This window comes from Pseudorasbora parva, chromosome 4 (genome assembly GCF_024679245.1).
Source record: "Pseudorasbora parva isolate DD20220531a chromosome 4, ASM2467924v1, whole genome shotgun sequence".
In the NCBI taxonomy this organism is placed as follows: Eukaryota; Metazoa; Chordata; class Actinopteri; order Cypriniformes; family Gobionidae; genus Pseudorasbora; species Pseudorasbora parva.
Genome location: NC_090175.1, coordinates 26,477,084 through 26,499,392, shown reverse-complemented (window position 1 = coordinate 26,499,392; position 22,309 = coordinate 26,477,084). Strand labels below are relative to the sequence as shown.

The following is a 22,309-nucleotide window of genomic DNA, read 5'->3' as shown; positions in this document are numbered from 1 at the left end:
TTTTGTTTTTTGGTCCGGACCAAACAAACCAAACTAACTGAACTACAAGTGTGAATGCACCCTGACATTTGCGAGCAGTAGAAGTTCAACAGATTGAGGTGCCAGCACCTGATTTGATATCGCTAAGGGGATGTTTAATCATAAAATTTGCTGTTCTTTTGCATTAATAAGTACAATTACTAATAATATTTTATGTTTGTTTACAACCTTAACTTTATAGTGGTAGTTAGTAGTTATAGTGGTAATTTCATGTCTTTAAACTTTTTCTTACAGATCATCACTTTAAAAATAACATTACAATTTGATCATATTTAGACATTTGAAGTGCTGGGAAAAGTGTGCTTTTAAAAAGTGCTTGAATCTTACTCTTAAAAGGTTTTACGACCCATTAGATAAATAATGTAAAAAAAAAAAAAATTTGACTATTTCTGCCACAATACCATGGTTAAAGTTAGCGTTACGTCATTAAACCATGCATGGTGAATGTTAGTGATTTGTGGAATAAAAAAAAAAAGTTCTATATCTTGTTTGTTCATGGCACAATCGATCTCTTGGTTTCCACGTTAGCGCTGTTTGATCTGATATCTGGTTTATAACAGAGAAGCTTATTGGTGGAGAGGAGACAGAGTGATGAAACCAATCAGTAAATGGGGATGATTAGGAGGCCATGATGACAGTCAGAGCCGCAATGGGCAAGTTTGGCCAGGATTTTTTAAAGGACATCCCGGAATTTTGAATGACCATAAAAAAAGTCAGGACCTCAACTTAATGTCTCACCCAAAGGTTGAAATGTATCACATTACAGCAAAACAAAGACTGAATGTATATCAGAGGGCATGTTGAAAAGTACAGTACAACTTACAATCATGTACAGTGGTTAGAAATAGTCTACACACCCCTGTTAAAACAGTTTGGTTTTGTGATGTAAAAAAGAAAGATACATAAAATCTGACCTTTTGCTCCTTTAATGTGGAATTACAACCTATGCAATGTAATAATTGATGGCAATGGATACTTGTTTCACATACATTATGTACAGGTATTAACTTATCAACTGTGATTACATTAAAAGTTGCTAGAGTGTGTTTATAACGGAATATATTTCTCATATAATAACCTATTACATTGTGTAAATAATTATGTTGGGAAATCGTTATTACATTATGAGCTCGATTTTATTACATTTTGACAAAATGTACATTGTAAACATTTTTATTAAATAAATGATAACTATTATATTATATGCAGTTATTAAATTATGAGTTGCTTTAATCCATTTAAATCTTAACATCAAAAAAAAAAACATTTCCATTTGATTAGTTTTCTTTTCATAGTCTTAAACTATCTCTTTTGGCCCTGTAGGATTTTTTTCTCTCTTTCTTTCCATCACTATTTTATTCTTTCTTTCTTTCTTTCTTTACAGAACATGGACTCTATGTGGTACTCCTGAATATTTGGCTCCTGAAGTGATCCAGAGTAAAGGTCATGGGCGAGCCGTGGACTGGTGGGCTCTCGGTGTGCTCATCTTTGAAATGCTAGCTGGGTAAGACCAACTGCTAAATATTTTACAGAGTATATTCCTGAATGTTTTTAAATTAAGGCAGGCAGGGAGTCCACAGAGATATACAGTATAAAGACTTCAATTTCTAGATTTTTTTTTAGCTAAACATTAGCTAATGATCTGATAAGCAATATATATATTGTAAAAATGATAGTTGTTTTGTTCCTGAAAGTTATTATCATATACACATACACCGTTCAGGCATAACATTATGATAGTTGAAGTGAATAACACTGATTATCTCTATCACGGCACCTGTTAGTGGGTGAGATATATTAGGCAGCAAGTGAACATTTTGTGTTAGAAGCAGGAAAAATTTGCAAGTGTAGAGATTTGAGCAAGTTTGACAAGGGCAAAATTGTGATGGCTATACGAGTGGGTCAAAGCATCTTCAAAACTGCAGTTCTTGATGACAGGAGTGTACCCGGTCTGCAGAGGTCAGTATCTATCAAAAGTGGTCCAAGTAAGGAACAGTGGTGAACCAAGGCTCATTGAAGCTCATGGTGTGAAGGCTGGCCTGTGTGGTCCTGTCAAACAGATATGCTACTGTAGATCAAATTGCTCAAGAAGTTAATGATGGTTCTGATAGAAAGCTGTCAGAATACACAGTGCATCGCAGTTTGTTGCGTATGGGGCTGCATAGCAGCAGACCAGTCAGGGTGCCCATGCTGACCCCAGTCCACCGCCAAAAGCAGCCAACAGTGAGCAATGTGTGAGCATCAGAACTAGACCGCGGAGCAATGAAAGTAGATGGCCTGGTCTAATGAATCACGTTTCCTTTTACATCACATGGATGGCCGGGAGGGTGTGTCCATTACTTGGGGAACACATGGCACCAGGATGCACTATGGGAAGAAGGCAAGCTGTCAGAGGCAGTGTGATGCTTTGGGCAATGTTCTGCTGAGAAACATTGGGTCCTGCCTTCCATGTGGATGTTGACATGTACAGCCTACCTAAGCAATGTGGCAGACCACGTACACCCTTTCATGGAAACGGTATTCCCCAGTGAAAAAGTTGTTCAGGAATGGTTTGAGGAGCACAACAAGTTTGAGGTGTTGACTGGGCCTCCAAATTCCCCGGATCTCAATCCAATCGAGCATCTGTGGGACATGCTGAACAAACAAGTCCAATCCATGGAGGCCCCACCTCGCAACTTACAGGACTTAAACAATCTCCTGCTAACATCTTGGTGCGAGATACCATAGCACACCTTCAGGGGTCTAGTGGAGTTCATGCCTCAAAAGGTCAGGGCTGTTTTGGCAGTAAAAGTGGGAACACAATATTAGGAAGGTGGTCATAATATTTTTCCTGATTGGTGTATATACATTTCTCAATAATGTGATCTTAATAACTATATATATATATATATATATATATATATATATATATATATATATATATATATATATATATATATATATATATATATATATATTTTTTTTTTTTTTTTATCCGTTTTTTTTCTTCCTATGGGTGATTTACAGAGCTCTGTTGTTTGTCCATTAAAACAAACAGAGAACCTAAAATCCTTACAACTATTTACCAAGTATAACTTAATTGGACTATCAGACTGTATTTGATATTAGTGTGTGATCTGGAGAGATTGGCTTCTTTTTAAGATTGTCAAAAATACACCACTAGAGGGCAGCAGTGGAATGTTGAGCTCTGGCAAGGGCCTAAATCTCAATGTGTTTCTTAATGGGCTCTTTCAGTGCTGTCTTGATATTTATCCTTATTATGATATTTATCCTTATTTGCCTAGACGTTTATTCCTGCAGCATGAACAAACTGAGATATTTAATATGCACACAGATAATCTGCTCGCATTTACAGTATCTCTGGGGGCGGATGTGTTTCTTGGAATAGATCTTGTTTACAAAAAGATTACATCCAGATTAAACCATTATTGCCAGCATGTGAGCATAAATGTGTGGTAGAACAGCATGCAAAATTTATAGATTCATTTTTGGGAAATTATATGTGATATTTTTATTCCTCAATCAGTAATTTTCACATAGCTAAAGACAAAAACTGCACTTTGTGCATAATCTTTGTCTTACACAAGAAAATGTGTTCATATTGTGACATGGACTCCAAAGCGGGTGTGAAAATAAAGTTTTTCCCTCCTGGTATAATTTTGGATGCTGTAGTGTATATCCAGTCCAAACTGCTCCATTCTCCCACCTGCGTTCTGCTGAATCTAAATCTGCCCTGGAGCTTTCACAGACTCTTGTGTGGAGGAAAAAGTGACCCACCCTCTTCATTCATCCCAGACTTCTTTTGAAGTGTTGGCTCCTGCAAGTCAGTGAGAGAAAAAGCCCTGGTCCCTTATTTTTCCAAGAGACAGACACACAGACATAAGCTCAGCTTGCCCAGACATACAAAAGCTCTTTTCAGTCATCTCTTGGACTGTGTTTTCACGTCATGTCAAAGGTTATTTGACTCCCCTTTTGCGGGAAATGTAGTTGAAATGGCTCCTCCTGGACTGGGCCATCAAAGGGGTCGCAACCTCAATAGTGACCGTGTACGTAGGTGTGAGCAGATGTCTTGTGGGTGTGTTTGTATTTCTTACTACAACCCTAAAAGTAACTACAAAAGATGTATTTTGAATTAAGGATTTGGTTGGGGTTAGTCTGTACTGTAGTAATTATAATTCAATTACAAGAGTGTTTGAAAGAAAGAGAGAGGTTGCGTTTTATTTACAGGTCCTTCTCAAAAAAATTGCATATTGTGATAGTGCATTATTTTCTATAATGTAATGATAAAAAATTAAACTTTCATGTATTTTAGATTCATTGCACACCAACTGAAATATTTCAGGTCTTTTATTGTTTTAATACTGATGATTTTGGCATTCAGCTCATGAAAACCCCAAATTCTCAAAAAATTAGCATATTTCATCTGACCAATAAAAGAAAAGTGTTTTTAATACAAAAAAAGTCAACCTTCAAATAATTATGTTCAGTTATGCACTCAATACTTGGTCGGGAATCCTTTTGCAGAAATGACTGCTTCAATGCGGCGTGGCATGGAGGCGATCAGCCTGTGGCACTGCTGAGGTGTTATGGAGGCCCAGGATGCTTCGATAGCGGCCTTAAGCTCATCCAGAGTGTTGGGTCTTGCGTCTCTCAACTTTCTCTTCACAATATCCCACAGATTCTCTATGGGGTTCAGGTCAGGAGAGTTGGCTGGCCAATTGAGCAAAGTAATACCATGGTCAGTAAACCATTTACCAGTGGTTTTGGCACTGTGAGCAGGTGCCAGGTCGTGCTGCAAAACGAAATCTTCATCTCCATAAAGCTTTTCAGCAGATGGAAGCATGAAGTGCTCCTAAATCTCCTGATAGCTAGCTGCATTGACCCTGCCCTTGATAAAACACAGTGGACCAACACCAGCAGCTGACATGGCACCCCAGACCATCACTGACTGTGGGTTCTTGACACTGGACTTCAGGCATTTTGGCATTTCCTTCTCCCCAGTCTTCCTCCAGACTCTGGCACCTTGATTTCCGAATGATATGCAAAATTTGCTTTCATCCGAAAAAAGTACTTTGGACCACTGAGCAACAGTCCAGTGCTGCTTCTCTGTAGCCCAAAAGTGTCTTGACCTGGGGAATGCGGCGCCTGTAGCCCATTTCCTGCACACGCTTGTGCACGGTGGCTCTGGATGTTTCTACTCCAGACTCAGTCCACTGCTTCCGCAGGTCCCCCAAGGTCTGGAATCGGTCCTTCTCCACAATCTTCCTCAGGGTCCGGTCACCTCTTCTCATTGTGCAGTGTTTTTTTGCCACACTTTTTCCTTCCCACCGACTTCCCACTGAGGTGCCTTGATACAGCACTCTGGGAACAGCCTATTCGTTCAGAAATTTCTTTCTGTGTCTTACCCTCTCGCTTGAGGGTGTCAATGATGGCCTTCTGGACAGCAGTCAGGTCAGCAGTCTTACCCATGGTTGCGGTTTTGAGTAATGAACCAGGCTGGGAGTTTTTAAAAGCCTCAGGAATCTTTTGCAGGTCTTTAGAGTTAATTAGTTGATTCAGATGATTAGGTAAATAGCTCGTTTAGAGAACCTTTTCATGATATGCTAATTTTTTGAGATAGGAATTTTGGGTTTTCATGAGCTGTATGCCAAAATCATCAGTATTAAAACAATAAAAGACTGGAAATATTTCAGTTGGTGTGCAATGAATTTAAAATATATGAAAGTTTAATTTTTATCATTACATTATGGAAAATAATGAACTTTATCACAATATGCTAATTTTTTTAGAAGGACCTGTATATGTGAGAGAACTTGCCGTCAGATTGTTGGGGCGTCCATAGAAAAAATGAGACACGGCTTCCTCTGAGAGTTTAGGAGGTAAATTGTCACTCAGGGCTCTCTAGAGAGATCACCTCCTCGATTAGCTCCAGAGTTCAGGTAAATTTCATGTACATTTTTAGTCCCTGCGGTAGGGACAAAAAAAAATGTGTGAGGTGCTTAAAAAGAGCAAGACTCAATTAATGTCAAATTGTTAACATTAACAATTAGAAAATAGCCCAGACGGAATTCAATAATGCACCCTGTGTGAATGGACAGATTGACAATCTTGGTTTGTTTTGGACTGTATGCCAATGAGAGGCTTATTTAATGAAAACAAATTACATTCTGACTTTTTAAGCCGCTTGTAATGTCTATTGAAAAATTACCTTGTTTTCTACAATACTTCCTTTGAATTGCTCATTTAGGATTTTTTTTTTTTGTTAATATTAAAATGTACAAAGTAATACATGCAAATATCAATAAATTGATTGATAATCAATTGACCAGTAGCAATTAATTAATTAATCAGAAAAACATGCTATCAATTTGATTTTAAATATTATTTTAATCAGTTTACAGTCTTAGTTATACTACAGTAGTTGATAAAAGATCCAGCACTTCAAGCTTACTTTTAAAGGCTTCTTGTTTTCTATTCTCTTTCTCATCGGAATCTTGGCGACACCTGTGCTGTTACGTAAAAGTTTCAGTTTTATAATTCTCCTTTTTCCCCTCTGTCACCAGCCACTGCTTGCTGTAACACTAATTTCTCTCCTGTTCGTTTTTCCTCTCTTTCGTTCTCCTTCACTCTTTCTCTCTTTTCCATCACCCACGAGAAGGAATAGCTAGTTCTGCTCTCCTGGATTCTCTTTGTTCATGGTTTCCACGCTCAATCAATACTGTCAGTCCTGCTTCAATCCATTATGTTGATATTATCCACCTTATTTAACTTCTTTTAGAAGCCTAGAGGTCTGTAAAGAAATAGAAAATTCTGTCATTTCAATTCAAATGAAATCTCTTCTACCAGTTCCATCACTGCCATTTGTGTTTATCTATAAAATTGTCAAGTCTGTGCACAAATAACATTTTTGAGAACTGAGAAAGCAGAGAAATAGGTCTGTAATTGAAAAAAATCTCCAGCTTTAATATAATAAGCTGTAATAATAATAAGCTGTTTTCATATTATTTGTAAATGTGCCTGTTAAAAAGGACTGATCACAGCAGATATATGACAGAAATGACAGAAAATTTTTTTCTTCTTACATTATTCTTCTTACATTATTCTTTAATTATTTGCAATGTCAAGTATGTCCTTTTTATCTGGTCTCCTAGGAAATATTGAATGATTACTAGAAATATTCACTTAATCTACCTAATCCCTAGTTCTCTGCTCCTTTTTCTAACTTGTATCCAATATTTACCAAATACACATTAAATGTGTTATATACTGCATATACTTTATTTGTAATTCTTGTATCGTCATTTCTACTTTCTACAAGTCTACTTTTCCTCTATTTTTTATAAGTACTTTCCATATTGCTTGAGTATTACTCTTATACCTGTTCAATAGTTAAACTTAAAATACTTATTCATTAATTTTTATATATCTTATCTTTGTTTACATCTTGTTTTGTGCTAGTTATTATACATCTCCTATAATATATATATATATATATATATATATATATATATATATATATATATATATATATATATATATATATATATATATATATATATATATATATAATTTTACATGCCTTCTGTATTCCCTTAGTAATCCATTGCTTGCCATTATTTTTTGTGCTTTTACTCACCGTCATGTCATTTCAACCTTATATAACCTTTTTTTCTTCATTTAAACACAAAAGGAAATGTTTATGTTTTTCTTTTCCATTCAGTGAAAGTAAATGGTGACAAAAAAATTACAATTTGCATTTGGGTGATATAAGCATTCAAAACTTCAAGTACAGATTTTGTTGACATCATCACAGACTTTACCTTCTCATCAAATCTTCTGTCCAATCAAAATGCTCTCTAGAATATAAAGCCCGCCCCCTACACTGGTGAAATTGTGGCTGAAATGATTCAGTTGGTCACACATTTACTAATTTCTACGTGGTGAAAGGCACATAGCACACTATATATGCGATTGGAAACGATTCAGTCAGTGTAAATATGCTTTCAGTTGAGGCGAATTAAGTCTGGTTTCACATTAGTCTCACGCCTGCAGCAGCGTGCACACACGCACACACACACCAACGGCTCTGGTCTAAATTCAGACTACAGACACGAGAGCGCAGCACAGATCATATGCGCGGGTCCGCGCAGACCACAAAACATATCGGACCCATGTGAATTCTGCACAGAATGCTGCATTTCAAAGCAATATGGAGGAGATTAGGATGATAAACAGTTAGAAGAAACTGGCTTTACCAAACAGAAAGGCTCCAGTCAAACTGACACCTAAACAAAATGCTATTGGTTGTTTCAAAAAGGGGGAGGCGCTGCAAACAGCTTGAGCCGTTTCAGGGGAAATCACATCAACACATTGAATAATGCGACGCGTTCCAAAGCACTTCAGTGGGCCTTTAAAAAAAAAAAAAAAAAAAAATTATATATATATATATATATATATATATATATATATATATATATATATATATATATATATATATATATATATATATATATATATATATATATACATACATACTTTTTAACCTCAAATGTGCGACTTCAGTGTTGTTGTTCTTCACGGTGTATAATGCCAATCACGCCAGAAAGGTCACAGCCGTGACGTAGGTGGAAGTACCGACCCATTGCTGAAAAACTCCATGTCATGTTCTCCTCCAACTTTAAAATTGTCTGACATTGTTTTTTGACCTTTATTTCTGTAAAGGGCATTTGATTGAGTCTTTGCACGTTCGTTTTAACACTGGGTCGGTACTTCCACGTATGTCACGTGTGTGACCTTTTTCACGTGATCATGTCATACTTCTTGAAGAAGAACAACACCGAAGTCGCACATTTGAGGTAAAAAAAAGTATATACATTTTTGTTTGTTTTTTATAAAATGACAATGTTTTCACTCGATAAGACTCTACTCCTCGGCTGGGATCGTGCCCTTTGAAACCCTTTGAAACTGCATTGATTTAGAAATTCGGGAACCTGTTGGTTGCTTTTGAAGTACATTATATGGAGAAAAATCCTGTAATGTTTTCTTGAGATAAAAATAATAAAGTAAATTATTTTACATTTTCATTTTAAAGTGAAGTAGGGGGGGGGGGTTCTCCTATAAAGAATACAACATGCATAAGCAATGCTTTTATTGTTTTTTTTCTGCTGCTTTTTTGTCTGTGTTTTGATCCAGAGATTCTGTACTCTTTTAGAATGTGTAATAGTGTCCCCTACAATATAACAGTGAAAACAATTCAAAAGTCAATTGAAGTGGTGTCTCATACATGATAGAAAATGATGTCACTAGCAGGGCAAGAGTTAAGCAAAAGTCACAGAATTGACGAGGACTTTTATATAAAATAATTCCAAGTGACATACTAACAATAAAGTATTAAAATTACTGCTACTAATACTAATTATTATATCATTTTAAAGCTTTATTTTCAGTATACCATTTTTAATTATTTAATAAAAAACTTAAATTTAATTTATGTGGTCACCTAGGTTTATTTCTGTGTTTACCAATTATAAAAATGACAACCAAAACTGATGCTACAAACAGAAGAAAAAAAGTGATATTATTGATTTTATTCTAAGCCGATATTAAATCTGCACTTAAATCAATTTTTTTGCCATCTAGTTCAAGTTTGGTCTTTGATGGCTTTAGTCAGAGTTGTTTTTGCATTCATCTATGTTCTTGTCTGGTCTGTAGTGTCCGGGTCAGGTCAGGTCTGATCATTAATCATTGCAGAGGTTTTTATTGAACTAAGCTGACAAAGATAAAGTCTGCATTAGTTTTGGGCATTTCAACACTTAATTCAGCTAAGCTGTCAATAAGATTGAGGGCACTACCCTTACGAAAGGAAAATATATTTACCAATATATTACTTGAAATATATTTTAATATATTGTAAATATATGGAATAATATATTGATGGTATTATAAAATATATTATATATTCATGTAATATATTGCAAAATATACAAATGATTGCCGCTTTCAATGTATTGCAATATATTGAAAAATATAAATATTAATTCCCATATATGTTTTATATATGTATTGCATGAAATTTTCCAATATACTGCAATATTTTTTTGTTTCGTAAGGGTAGTATATCTTCAGAGACTTGTTGTGCTCTCTGTCACACTGACACATTAATTGATCATTATTTCAAAATGTCTTTGTCAGCATTAAAATATTACATGTGCTCTCTGGTTGGTACATCTTTTTAAGGTTTTGGGATCTTAGATTAATCGCTGGCATTTAAAAGCTCTATTCTTTTATTGTCTTTCTCTGTCTAAGGTATCCACCATTTTTTGATGATAATCCTTTTGGCATCTACCAGAAGATTCTGGCCGGAAAGCTGGAGTTTCCACGGCATCTGGATTTCTATGTAAAGTGAGTTTGATAAAGAAAACACAACCAAAAAAAGACACATGCATATTTATAGCACACATAAAACATGTCTAGTGAAAAAAAAAACATGTCAGCATGAATAAAATTACTAAAGTACAATTTAAGACTTTAATTAAAAAATTAAACAGAAACTAAAACATTTTTGTAGCTAAAACATGATTAAATGATTAAAATTCATGTTAATTTAGTGATTTTTTTTTAAATTAATCGTTAGAGAAAAAAGAAAACTTGAATGAAAATAGAAAATGACTAATTTTTTTACATGAAACTTAAAACCTAAGATTCAACTTGAAGATTCAAATATTCAACATATTGATAATACTGTATACTAGTATATTAATAATGCTAGACTAATGCTAATAAATCATACAAAAAAATGTAATTGCTCCTAAATTAAATGTATAAAAAGTATATATCTTTGAACATCAGTAATGCCTTTTTTAATTTATTTGCAACAAGAGCATCTTAAAATATTTAAATTATTTAAATATTTAAATATTTAAAAATGTAATTTTTTGTAAGAACTACCGGTATTATAATTATAATAATATAATATATGAAATATATTTAGGACTAAAAACAGTAGTATCCACATGAATTAAATATACACTGATACATAATTAAGTTACAAAGGTTATTCAGCCAAGAGCACTGAGTGATTTTCTCTTGTTCTCTTGTTGTTTGACAGACAGCGGCAGGTTTACTGTTTTAGCAGGCTGTCACTTTAAGACAGCATAACCGATTGGGTTTACATGAATACTCATCAAGACAGCCATTTTGACATAACTGTGTGTGTATTTGACAGTTCGAGTGCGTAACAGGACACGAAACAGAACTGAAGGGAGCACACGCTTTCAGAGCGGCGGCTTGTGCGCACATTTCAATGTGTGTGTGTCAGAAAGCAGACACCGCGAGACTGCAAGTTGTTGTTTATCGCAAGTTAATGCGTTTAATAACTTTTTTTAACATCAAGCAAGTCACATAAGTAACAGTCATGTGCCCAGTCTATTCTCCGCTATATGCGCCGACCTAATACGTACACTTTTCACAATGATAAAAAAGCCTATTAAAATCATCCAGCCATTGCTTGCCACTGTGAATATGCATACTGCGATATGTACATATGCGATATTTCGATACATCGCACAGCCCTAATTTAAATCCACTAATATGGTACTAGACAACACTTAAAATGTAACAATCGTTTTCTACTCCGTGATAACAGGGTGTCCCTCTTTCTCCAGCAACGGGTCCTTGACATGAAAAAGGTTGAAGACCCATGTTTTAGACAGTTCAAAGAAAGATGCTCTCACAGATACACATGCATAACACATGCCCTCTAATGAACCCATCTAAACATGTCAACTAAGCACACCGACGGCTATAGGAGTGGAGGCATCCTCTAGATTACAGACAGGCATGTGTCTGTTTACTCGACACTATTACTCAGCGGGCTTTTGAACTAGAGGAGCTCAGGATTCAGAAAAAAAGTGCTGTTTCATCTTAATGTTCAAAAAAGTAATCCTTAATGATACAGAACATTATCCTCCCTTAGTGGTATCATCTAAGAAGTCATTGCAGCTGTACAAACATGTACACAAAATGACACTAGAGCTGTATGTCCACTAACGGTTGGGCTAACTGCTGTTCGCTGCTTCAAACAGTCTGCACTCCAGAGACAAAGACAGCTTAAGGAAGCTTGAGGAAATAGAGATAGACAGTCACCTCAGGCAAAAGCAAATCCGTGTTTCCTTTCAGCTGACATGTTTACTCTAGTTACAATTGTGAAAGTACCCGGACGACGTATTATGTCAGTAGGGGTTTAACAAGCTTGATAGGATAATAGTATCGTTAAGTCAAACACACAGGATCATCGGAGAATGAATAACATCTGCGAGGGAGGCAAGAGTAAATGGTAAGGTCATCTGTAGCAAGATCGCTCCAGGCGTCTCGTGTTAGGTTGAGTGAGAACATCAACGTCACAGCAGTCAACATGCTAATGCGCTCGTCTTCACAGCTTGAAGCGCGTTGGATCATAACCACAATGCAGGTCGATTTTTATGTTTGAAGAAAATGTTGTGTTCATATGATAGTGAAGATTGTGGTTCTTAAGCTTTTTTTAGGCATTTGTCAAAGCACATTTATGGAAGCCCGTTTCCGCCACTAAATAAAAAAATTAAAAGAGCAATTGCGACTTTTTATCTCAGAATTCTGAGATATAAACTCGCGATTGTGTGGTATAAAGTAGGGATGGGCGACATGGCCCAAAATCCATATTGCGATATACATTGCAGCCTCTTGGGATAACGATATATATTGCGATATATAAATTATAATACAACCTTTTAAAAAAATCTGCTTGAATGTCCTTGGTTCTTAAATGCCTCCCGAGATGCAGAGAACATTAAAAACTGGTGTCTTTTTAATTAAACGGTTAGTTCACTCAAAAATGAAATTGATGTCATTAATGACTCACCATAATGTTGTTCCACACCCGTAAGACCTCCGTTCATCATCGGAACAAAGTTTAAGATATTTTATATTTAGTCCGAGAGCGTATGAAAGTGTATGCACACTATACTGTCCATGTCCAGAAAGGGATTAAAAACATCATCAAAGTAGTCCATATGTGACATCAGTTAGTTCATTAGAATCTCTTGAAGCTTCGAAAATACATTTTAGTCCAGAAATCGCAAAACCTGCGACTTTATTCAGCATTGTCTTCTCTTCTCTGTTTGTTTTCAATCCTCAAATAAAGATTCAAACGGTTATGAATCAGTTAAACGATTCATGATTCGGATTGCCAATATCATGTGATTTCAGCAGTTTGGCACGCGAATGGCGGAAACGGGCTTCCATACATGTTTGCATATCATGCAACAATCTCTATGTATTGTACATTTTTTTTCGAAAGCAGACCACTCTTGCATAGGGACACACACTATATCAGCATGAATTAGATATTTTGTTTGATTTTGTTGTTTTTCCACATGTATTTGGTTGATCCGTGGTTGATGATGGATATTTTATTTCGGAAATATAATATCCACAAGTTTTAATATTAGATAGAATATAGATGTATTTATTTTTGCCATTATCTAGCATAAAATGTAATTGTATTATAGTGAAGATTAAACTCTTTAAAAAAGTACAGTAAACGTTACATTTACAATTTCTATTTTCTCATTTAGCTCATTTTTCTCATTTAGACACTTATCCAAAGTGAATTACAAATGGGGAATACAACAAATGACTCATATTAAGGAGGCGAAGCCGGGACTGCAGTAATGCAAAGTTTCAGACATCGTTCAGAATAGTACAAGCAGAATAGTTCAAACTTTATTAATGTTACTTATTAAAACGTGCCATTCATTTCCGACCACACACAAATTCCTATATCATTTTTTAGGACTTAAAATATTTGTACACTTGTAGTATACAGATAATTGATTTTATTATCATCATTATTATTATTTTAGCAAAGTAGTACAATCTTAATATTTATTATTAGCCATTTATCTGTTATTGTAGCATAACAATAATCATTGGAATCAGCCAGAATTTTAATAATGGCGTCTTCTTAATTCTAATTAAATGTCTAAATCATGTGCCTTTTTCAGCATAGTGATTCTCATCTTCTTTCTTTGTTTGTCTAGGGACCTAATCAAGAAGTTTCTGGTAATTGACCGGGCAAGAAGGCTTGGAAACATGAAGGTAAGCAAGGTTGTTGGTAACAGATATTCCAATGCTATCTCTCGACCAATTCGGCTAATTCATATGAATTTGTACAACCTCACTCGTACAAATTTGTATGATTTGTCTAAACCCTGGCGATAGGTAGGTCATTCAAATGAATTTATACAAATTGGGCAACTTGTAAAATACGCACTAATTGCCATGAGATCAGGTTAAATATTTTCTATAGTGCTTATATGGTTGAGCAAGGTATTTCAGCAGGAATCAGCATCCGGGATATTTCCTATGAGAACATTATATTAATGCTACACTCTTCATTCTGTCCATATGGGCTCGTTATATCACATTCAAGGCCAGGTTGAGAATCTATGAATCAGATTAAACTTTTTCTTGGCCAGTTTTTCCATCTTAATAAGCAATAAAACCTTGATTGAGTCCTGTGAGATCTTTCTCCCAAAGGCCACAGTTGGCCACATGTTTCCATTTATGATAAGGAGGCTACCTATCTGCCTAGAGGGGATGAGATGAGGCTCTGGAGAAACTCCCTGGACACTCACAGAGTGTTTCTGACACCGGGCAACCCTCCCACTAATGCCTTCATTCCAACCCCCATCAGATGAGGTGGAGAGGAAAAAACTGCAGACTGCAGAGTCCTTGTGCAAAATGTTTCTGCATTTCCAGCTTGAGTAATTCAAACAGTTGCGGTTTAATGGCAGTTACTTTTCTAAATTGTCCTTTCAGAGGAAATAATTCAATAACTGGCGCCAGATGAGGTGGCAGCAGTGCGCCAGGCTTGTCATGCATAATGTGATGCATATTGTGACGGTGATGTCATGGGAAGTTTGTGAATGGTTGCGTCTGAGCGTCATTTCCCCATTAGCAACAGTTAATGCTGTTATTACAATTCTCTGAATGCGACGAGTGAGCTGAGCCTAAATGTATATCTCAATGTTTGTATGGATTCTTCTTTAGAATGAAGACATGATGATTTATTCAGATTTCCTGTTTGTTGCCAATGCGGATTCAGAGTAGGAGACAAAGATGGCAAACGTTTTTAGGATAAATGCCACTTTGGGTGGACTTCCCAGGCTGGATGTTTCTGTTGTTAATTTAGCAGTATGCTTTTTTTTCTCTCTCCATTCTCCTCTGACTCCATACAATGAGAGTTTAAGAGTCGGCAGCCCAATCACAGCTGTGTTTGCACTGTTTCCACAGCAAGGCCAGGTCCTGCTAGCAGCGCTCATTCACAAGTGCAGATATCTGTTATTCCACTTGAGTGGATGTCTATCTCTTATAGTCCCACAGTGCAATGCGTGGCCCAAATTCTGAGACTTCAGTAGGTTTGCATTTTTGCCCCACTTTTCTTTTCCTCGCTAAGAAACTAAAAAGACAACACAGTGTCGGAAAAGACTGTTTGGAATAAAATTGATTCAAATGAGGTGTAATGTTCAAAAAGTTTTGATAAGCAGCAGTTGATCCATTGTAGCACATTTTAACTGTGAAGGTTTGTCTCAAGACTTTAGTCTACTTTAATGTTCATTTAGTTACAGTAATCAATCACATTATTGTGTATTATTTTTGTCTTCTTCCAGAATGGAGCTGATGATGTAAAAAAGCACAGATGGTTTAAGTCAGTAGACTGGGAGTCTGTGCCCTGTAGAAAACTTAAGGTAAGAACCGCAGTTCTGTTGTATAGAGTTTTAGGATATAACCTGTTATTAAAGATTCATTTCATACCACTAATCATTTGTGTAAGATTTCCAAGTTATTATTGGCCGCATAATTGTCAACGCCATTTTTTTAAAGTAAATCTATATTACTATTTAAATTGTACTTACTTTACTTTTATAATTACATAAACAGAATATTCCCCCAAGGTTTACAGGACATATTACATATTTCCCAGAAGTCCTTGGTAGCTGGATAATGGGAAGTGCAGTATACACTATCATCAGTCAATTGTGCTCACCAAGGCTACATTCATTTGATCAGTAATAAAGTAAAAAATATAATAAAATAAAAAACATATTATTTAAAAGAACTGTTTTGTATTTAAACATGTATTCCTGTTATGACAAAGCTGAATTTTCAGCATTCATTGATCAAATCTTCAGTGTCACATTTTTTTATAATTATTTATATTTATCATATGGCACACTTTTCTGGAAACACTTCAGGAGTTTTGACGTCATCATCTAATTGGTTGAATTCTACAGGATGTCCGCGAGATGTGTATTCTGCACTCTTTAACGGTCCGCCTGGAAACAAATGGCGTGACGCCAAACTCCCTCTTTGAAGAACAACGCCGTTGTGTTTGCAACCGTCAAAATAAGCACTTACCAGGATGAATAAACACTGGCTTGTCAAAAGTGTGTGAAGTTGGCGGCTCCATTGCTGCAGGAAACTTGAACAACATTCTTGAATTAATCATTTATAGATGGCCGGTCTGTTATTGCAGGGACATCGACTTTAAATTTGTACGACTCTAAACATGACTTGGAACAAAATGAACTGTGATTGGTTGCGATTAGACATGTGCCGGTATACAGTTATACGATATATCACGATAATGAACATGCACAATACTGTTATCGTGGGCACTTCAAAATACCGTGAATAATTATTTATGACGAATTATTCAGATTTTTAGAATGCATTTTAAGAATACTTTACCCATCAACTGTTTAAAATGAACAACACGTCAAAGAGGAATGCACACTGATGTAAACAGACCCAAAGTGCATGAGCAGCACATGGCGGGACGAGTGATGTAGACACGCACTCACTCTCTGAGAGCAAAGGGCAATGAACGAACAGCAGAAATTCAGATGTTTCCCTGGTAATCCTCATAAACAAAAAAACACTTCCGCTACTAAACACAGCCATTCAGATTTCTGTATTTGCTACGGTGCTCATCACATCAATACTTAATACCTAAAGACTTTAAAAGGCTATACATTTTCAAACTTCTATTTTAATCTGGAATAATTTACATGCCCTAGATATTGTTTGAATATGTTCTGATTCTTTGTTGTTCAGTCACACTCTTTACATTAAAGGTGCCCTAGAATGACAAATTTAATTAACCATGCCATAGTGAAATAATAAGAGTTCAGTACATGGACATCACATACAGTGAGTCTCAAACACCATTGCCTCCTACTTCTCATGTAAATCTCGTGCATTAAAAACACCACGGAAAAATAAGTGATTCTCAACATAACGCCAACCGTAACGCAAACGCTGGGGATCATTTATATGCATGCCCCCAACATTTGCAACATTAATGTCGGAACATGTTCATTGTCAGGCGGAACTGTCGGAGCCGAATCAGCAGGACTACAGGTAAACAAGCGACACACGAGAATAGTGAAAACGGCAGCTCTCATGGACACAAATATCATGGTCCTGGCTGTGCAGGGGACGTGAGGACTTTTCATACCCTTCCCACAAAAAATGTCAACAGTCTTGGTTGATGTATATTATAATTGGATACACAAAAATGTAATTTAAAATCATTCGTTTGCTCGGCCCATTTCAAGCAAGCTTCGCTCAGCGTCTTAAACTGGAGAAAGGGGCAATTGCAACTGTATTCCTGCAAGCAGTATTTAGTGATTTATCCACTTATTGACTGTTTAAACAATTTCTGATTAAATTGAAAGTTTCTTAGAGGGACAGCATTAACGCAAGATGCAAGTACAGTAACAATAGAAAACTCTAAGTACCATATATAACCAAATCACCGGATTAGGTAAGTGCTACAGTATCACAGTAGTTTTGGTTTTGTCGGGGGGGAACGAAGAACGTTCGTGCTTGCGGTTGCCAGATTACAGTCATTTAAATCCCCCAATCACAGCTTTTCTGTGAAAAGAACATGTATACTATCTGGTGTTTTACCTAAAAATGTACAATCTGGCAAACATATGCAAGAGAGCTCTCTCTTGCGCGCGGATGATCTGAAAACACCAATAAACAAGTAGGCTGCATTTTAGCAATCTCCATTTGAGATGCTCAAAGTGTCATTCAGTCGGTCTGTATTCTGTCAGGACTCACAAGCCGCTTTACTCTGTTTTAAATATTTGTTTACTTTATACATTTTTGTGTATTGCTTTATTGTGCTAAAGGTTTTCTTTTTTTTTGTTATAAGTTATTAAACCTGTTCTATGAAACACTTTTTTGCAACTTATTTCAATAACGTGATATACTGTGATAAAAGATTCAGCAATTAATCGCAACATGGAAATTTGATGCCGGCACATGCCTAATTGCGATACATGTCAGTCAAACGTCCTCTTGGGCCCTTGGCCAATAAAAGCTCCGAAAGTCCAGACCTTCTTGTGTCAGTCTGAAGGTCTGGCTACGCGAAACTAGGTGGACACCAACCACGATCACACTCTTTTAAATTGCGCAATGGAGGACAAAGGTTCAACCTAACGTTTTGATCACTTGGTGCGGGTAAAAGCAAAAGCTTGTATCATTATTTTATCTGTGTCCATTGCAAATCACGCTGTTTTTACTTCCTTTTCGGCCTACATCTACCTTGGGTTGTTTTGCCAGATATTGGTCGATTTTTAAAAGAAGATGTAAGCTGGTCATCAAAAAAAGATATAGATATCAGATATAGTCAACAAAAGTTGCACAAAAAAACATTGTGGATTTTTGTGGAAACTAATACATTTTTTTCAGGATTATTTGATGAATAGAAAGTTCAAAAGAACATCATTTGTTTGTAATATGAATCTTTTGTCACATTTGATCAATTTAATGCATTCTTGCTAAATTTAATTATTAATTTGTTTAAAAAAGAAAAGTAGTGACCCCAAATGTTTGAATGGTAGTGCATATTTAGCCGTATCTGAAGCTTTGTTAATGAGTTTCTCTCCTTCCTGTTACAGCCACCCATAGTTCCAAAGGTATCTCACGAGGGTGACACATCTAACTTTGACACCTATGCAGAGGATGAGTGGAAGAAGGGCACACCAGTACCAGCTAAGGATCTGGAAATTTTCAAGAATTTCTGAAAAGGAAATTCTTTTTGATGGCACAAACGGCAGGACTTGATAGAAGATAATGAATTGGAGCTATAGGTTTATCCCTAGCCATTCAGCGGACATCAAAAGGTCATAGTTGTATTATCATAGGTATGTCTTCCCTGCTTGTCCCCGAGTCCTGCACACTTGAGAAACGGAAATAGACTTGTGGACATTATTGTTATCATAATTATCGTCAAATGAATGAGGAGGAAGCGGCTTATCACTTCAGAAATCTATTAAGTGGTGAATAACATCATTCAACACAGTCTTGAGTCTCTTTGAATTATGCAAAAAATATCATTTAAATTAGCAATAATAAGGTTCTGTTCAAGGTTCCTTTGGTTGCAGGTTATGTTGATGGTCCCACACATTCTGTGGACTGTAAATAACGTTGCACCTACATGTCTGCTAACTCTCACTAGAGTATTACTAGACTGGTATGGTTAGAATAAGTTGACATGTAGTTGCAAAGTTACTTATCGTCAGTAGAATGTCTGTTGGAGGACCATCACAATGAAGAGTTCTGAGAGCAGACATTCTACTAATACTCTGAGAGTTAGTTGACATGTAGCTGCAAAATTACTTCTAGTCAACAGAATGTTCAAAAAGGAACCATCAAAATAAAGTGTTACCATTCCTTTAGCTGGATCTACACAATGTCTTCGTTTATACCTAAACATGTATGGTCATGCTTTTGTTATGATATCTTGCTGAATCAGAGTTTTAAGCCTGACAGATGTCCTTTTCTGGTTACCCGAACTTGCCGTGTTGATCCTTTCCTCCTACATGGTTTATCTATATAAACATAAGGCCTGTTTGACACCGCACACTTGAGCAGGCACATACTCAAAGCAACACTCAAAGCGTTTCAACTGCGTAAAACTGCCAGTCTATACAAAAAATCAATCAATGGATAGTCAAATTTCTGGGTTACTATTAAAAATGCTTCCTTTAATGACTGCCAATTTTCAAATGGTCATTTTTTTAGTTCATTAAAATTGATTACAAAAATGTATATTCCGAAATGTAATTTACATTAGTTTGTGGGCCACATCTAAACAGTCATTACTCTACACAGAACAGAACGCAAAAAGTCTCCTGAATTCAGTCATATTTACTGAACAGAAAGTGCTGCTTGTATACCTATGCTTTTTTTATCTCTCTATTTCTTCAGACAATGGGTGAAAAGTTTGCTGTGGTATTGTGTTTGAATACTATAAATTTGTTCATTTGTAAGGAAGCTCATTTCCAGCACATCAGTGGAAAATACAGAGCCGATCTCACGGCAATTCGAGGTGGCTAATTTGTACAAATTTGTATGAACTGACTCGTATCGTATGTATTTGACGAGTTGGTCAGTTCGTATGATTTCATAGAAATGACCTACATCTAACCCTGCCCCTAAAAACTGCAGTATAGACAAATCATACGAATTCATACGAGTTAGGGTCGTTCGAATTAGCCACCTCGTACAAATACGTACAAATCAGTCTTGAGATGGAGTCGAAAATACTTTGGTAAATCCTAATTATGACATAGTAATTCATATCTATGAGTAGTCAAAATATGACACATTCTAAATTCTGAGACTAAAATCATAAGTAACATAAGTAAAAAAAAGTTATTTGTCATAATTATAACTTTGTATCTCAATTTCGGCTGTTATAATTTAGATAAATCATATGACAAGTCAAAATGGAGATAAAGTCACTGACTTTTTATATAGAAATTTTAATCTTTTTTCTCATCATTTTCACTTGTCATTTGATTTTTCAATTTCGACTCTCATAATTATGATTCCTAATTTTGACTTTTTGTAATCATTTCTACTTTTCATTTAAAAAAAAAATTTATCTCATAATTGTATTTATTCTTTAAATTATGCTTATCAAAGTAGGATTTTGTGTTGAGAAATGGGCTTTCGTAGATATGAAAAATAATAATAAAACATGTTCTGTGTGAATGGCCCCAAGAATCCAAAGAGCTTTTGATCACATTCCTGCCAAGATGTCATACTGAGAATAGCAGGTAAAATAGAGGTACTGTAGCACTTACCTAATCAAACTTGACCTCACGAACCTGTAGGTAACTAATAAATCGGCATTAATGCTTGTATTATCAGATGTCTGTTCAAATACTTTGGCTGTTGTGCTTTATGATGGGTTTTTTTATTTTATGTTATGTGTTTACTAATTGTTTAAGTGCATAAACCCTTACTTTACTAGCCAGGTGTTTTCTAAATTTCCCTTGCATTATGTGGGTGAATTTAGCAAACACAGTTTACATTGCTTTGTAATGCTACTTAATACATGGTTGGCATATTGAAAGCGTTGCATAGTGGGAAGAGAAACGAGAATGGTGTGAAATGCTTTAGAAATGTAGCTTTTGTGTGTATGTTCAAAACAGTTCTTTCTTTTTCTGGACTTGGACTTCCCTAGTTTTTCGTAATTGCTTTTATTTGAAGCAGTTACCTATCATTGTAAAGTGTCTACTGAAGATCATTTCTTGAAATGGCTGTTCTTTTTAAATTGCAAATGCAATTTTATACTAAGGAACTTGCAGGTTTCGTATGGACTTTACAGCTGTTACCATCTTTTGGATTTTTCTGTTATATTTTGTATGTTGTTTTACCAAGTGTGGATCATTTTTGCTGTATTCTCAGTTGTCAGTGTGCTCTCTTTTTACACTTGTTTGAGAAAAGATTGTATTTTATATTATTTGCAACAGCAAAAACTAAAATGAAGTTCTATGAACTTAAAAATTGACATACCCAGCATAGGATTTTATACAGTTTTCTTTTTATTATTATTATTATTATTTTGGTTTAAGTTTCAGTGCTTTTCTTTTAATGCCTTCTGAACATTGATGGTGTATTTGAGATGGTACAAGTGCAATGTTACCTTCAACCAAGCTGTTATGAAAATCTGCAAGTACTATAATCATGAAAATAAACAACTTTTCATGTGGACTAAATCACCTATACCGCCTATTATAACTTTTCAGTAAACTTAATACGACAAGCTTTGGGGAAGTTATTAGGCCATTTACTGTAAGAGTCTTAATATATTCTCATTTTCCTATAAACCCATGCACAGTTAAGTGTTTTCCACAGTTTCATATGC

General features: G+C 35.6%; 1 protein-coding gene across 1 annotated transcript in view; it reads left to right on the top strand.

Annotated features, from left to right (window-relative positions):
* prkx (protein kinase X-linked) overlaps nt 1–21,465 on the top strand; it is a 58,098-nt gene extending 36,633 nt beyond the window's left edge. The window contains exons 4-8 of the mRNA XM_067441414.1: nt 1,424–1,543; nt 10,345–10,440; nt 14,115–14,172; nt 15,747–15,824; nt 19,050–21,465. Coding sequence (XP_067297515.1) covers nt 1,424–1,543; nt 10,345–10,440; nt 14,115–14,172; nt 15,747–15,824; nt 19,050–19,175 — 478 coding nt within the window. The 3' untranslated portion in view covers nt 19,176–21,465. The remainder of the gene's footprint in view (nt 1–1,423; nt 1,544–10,344; nt 10,441–14,114; nt 14,173–15,746; nt 15,825–19,049) is intronic.
* Nucleotides 21,466–22,309: the final 844 nt, after the last annotated feature.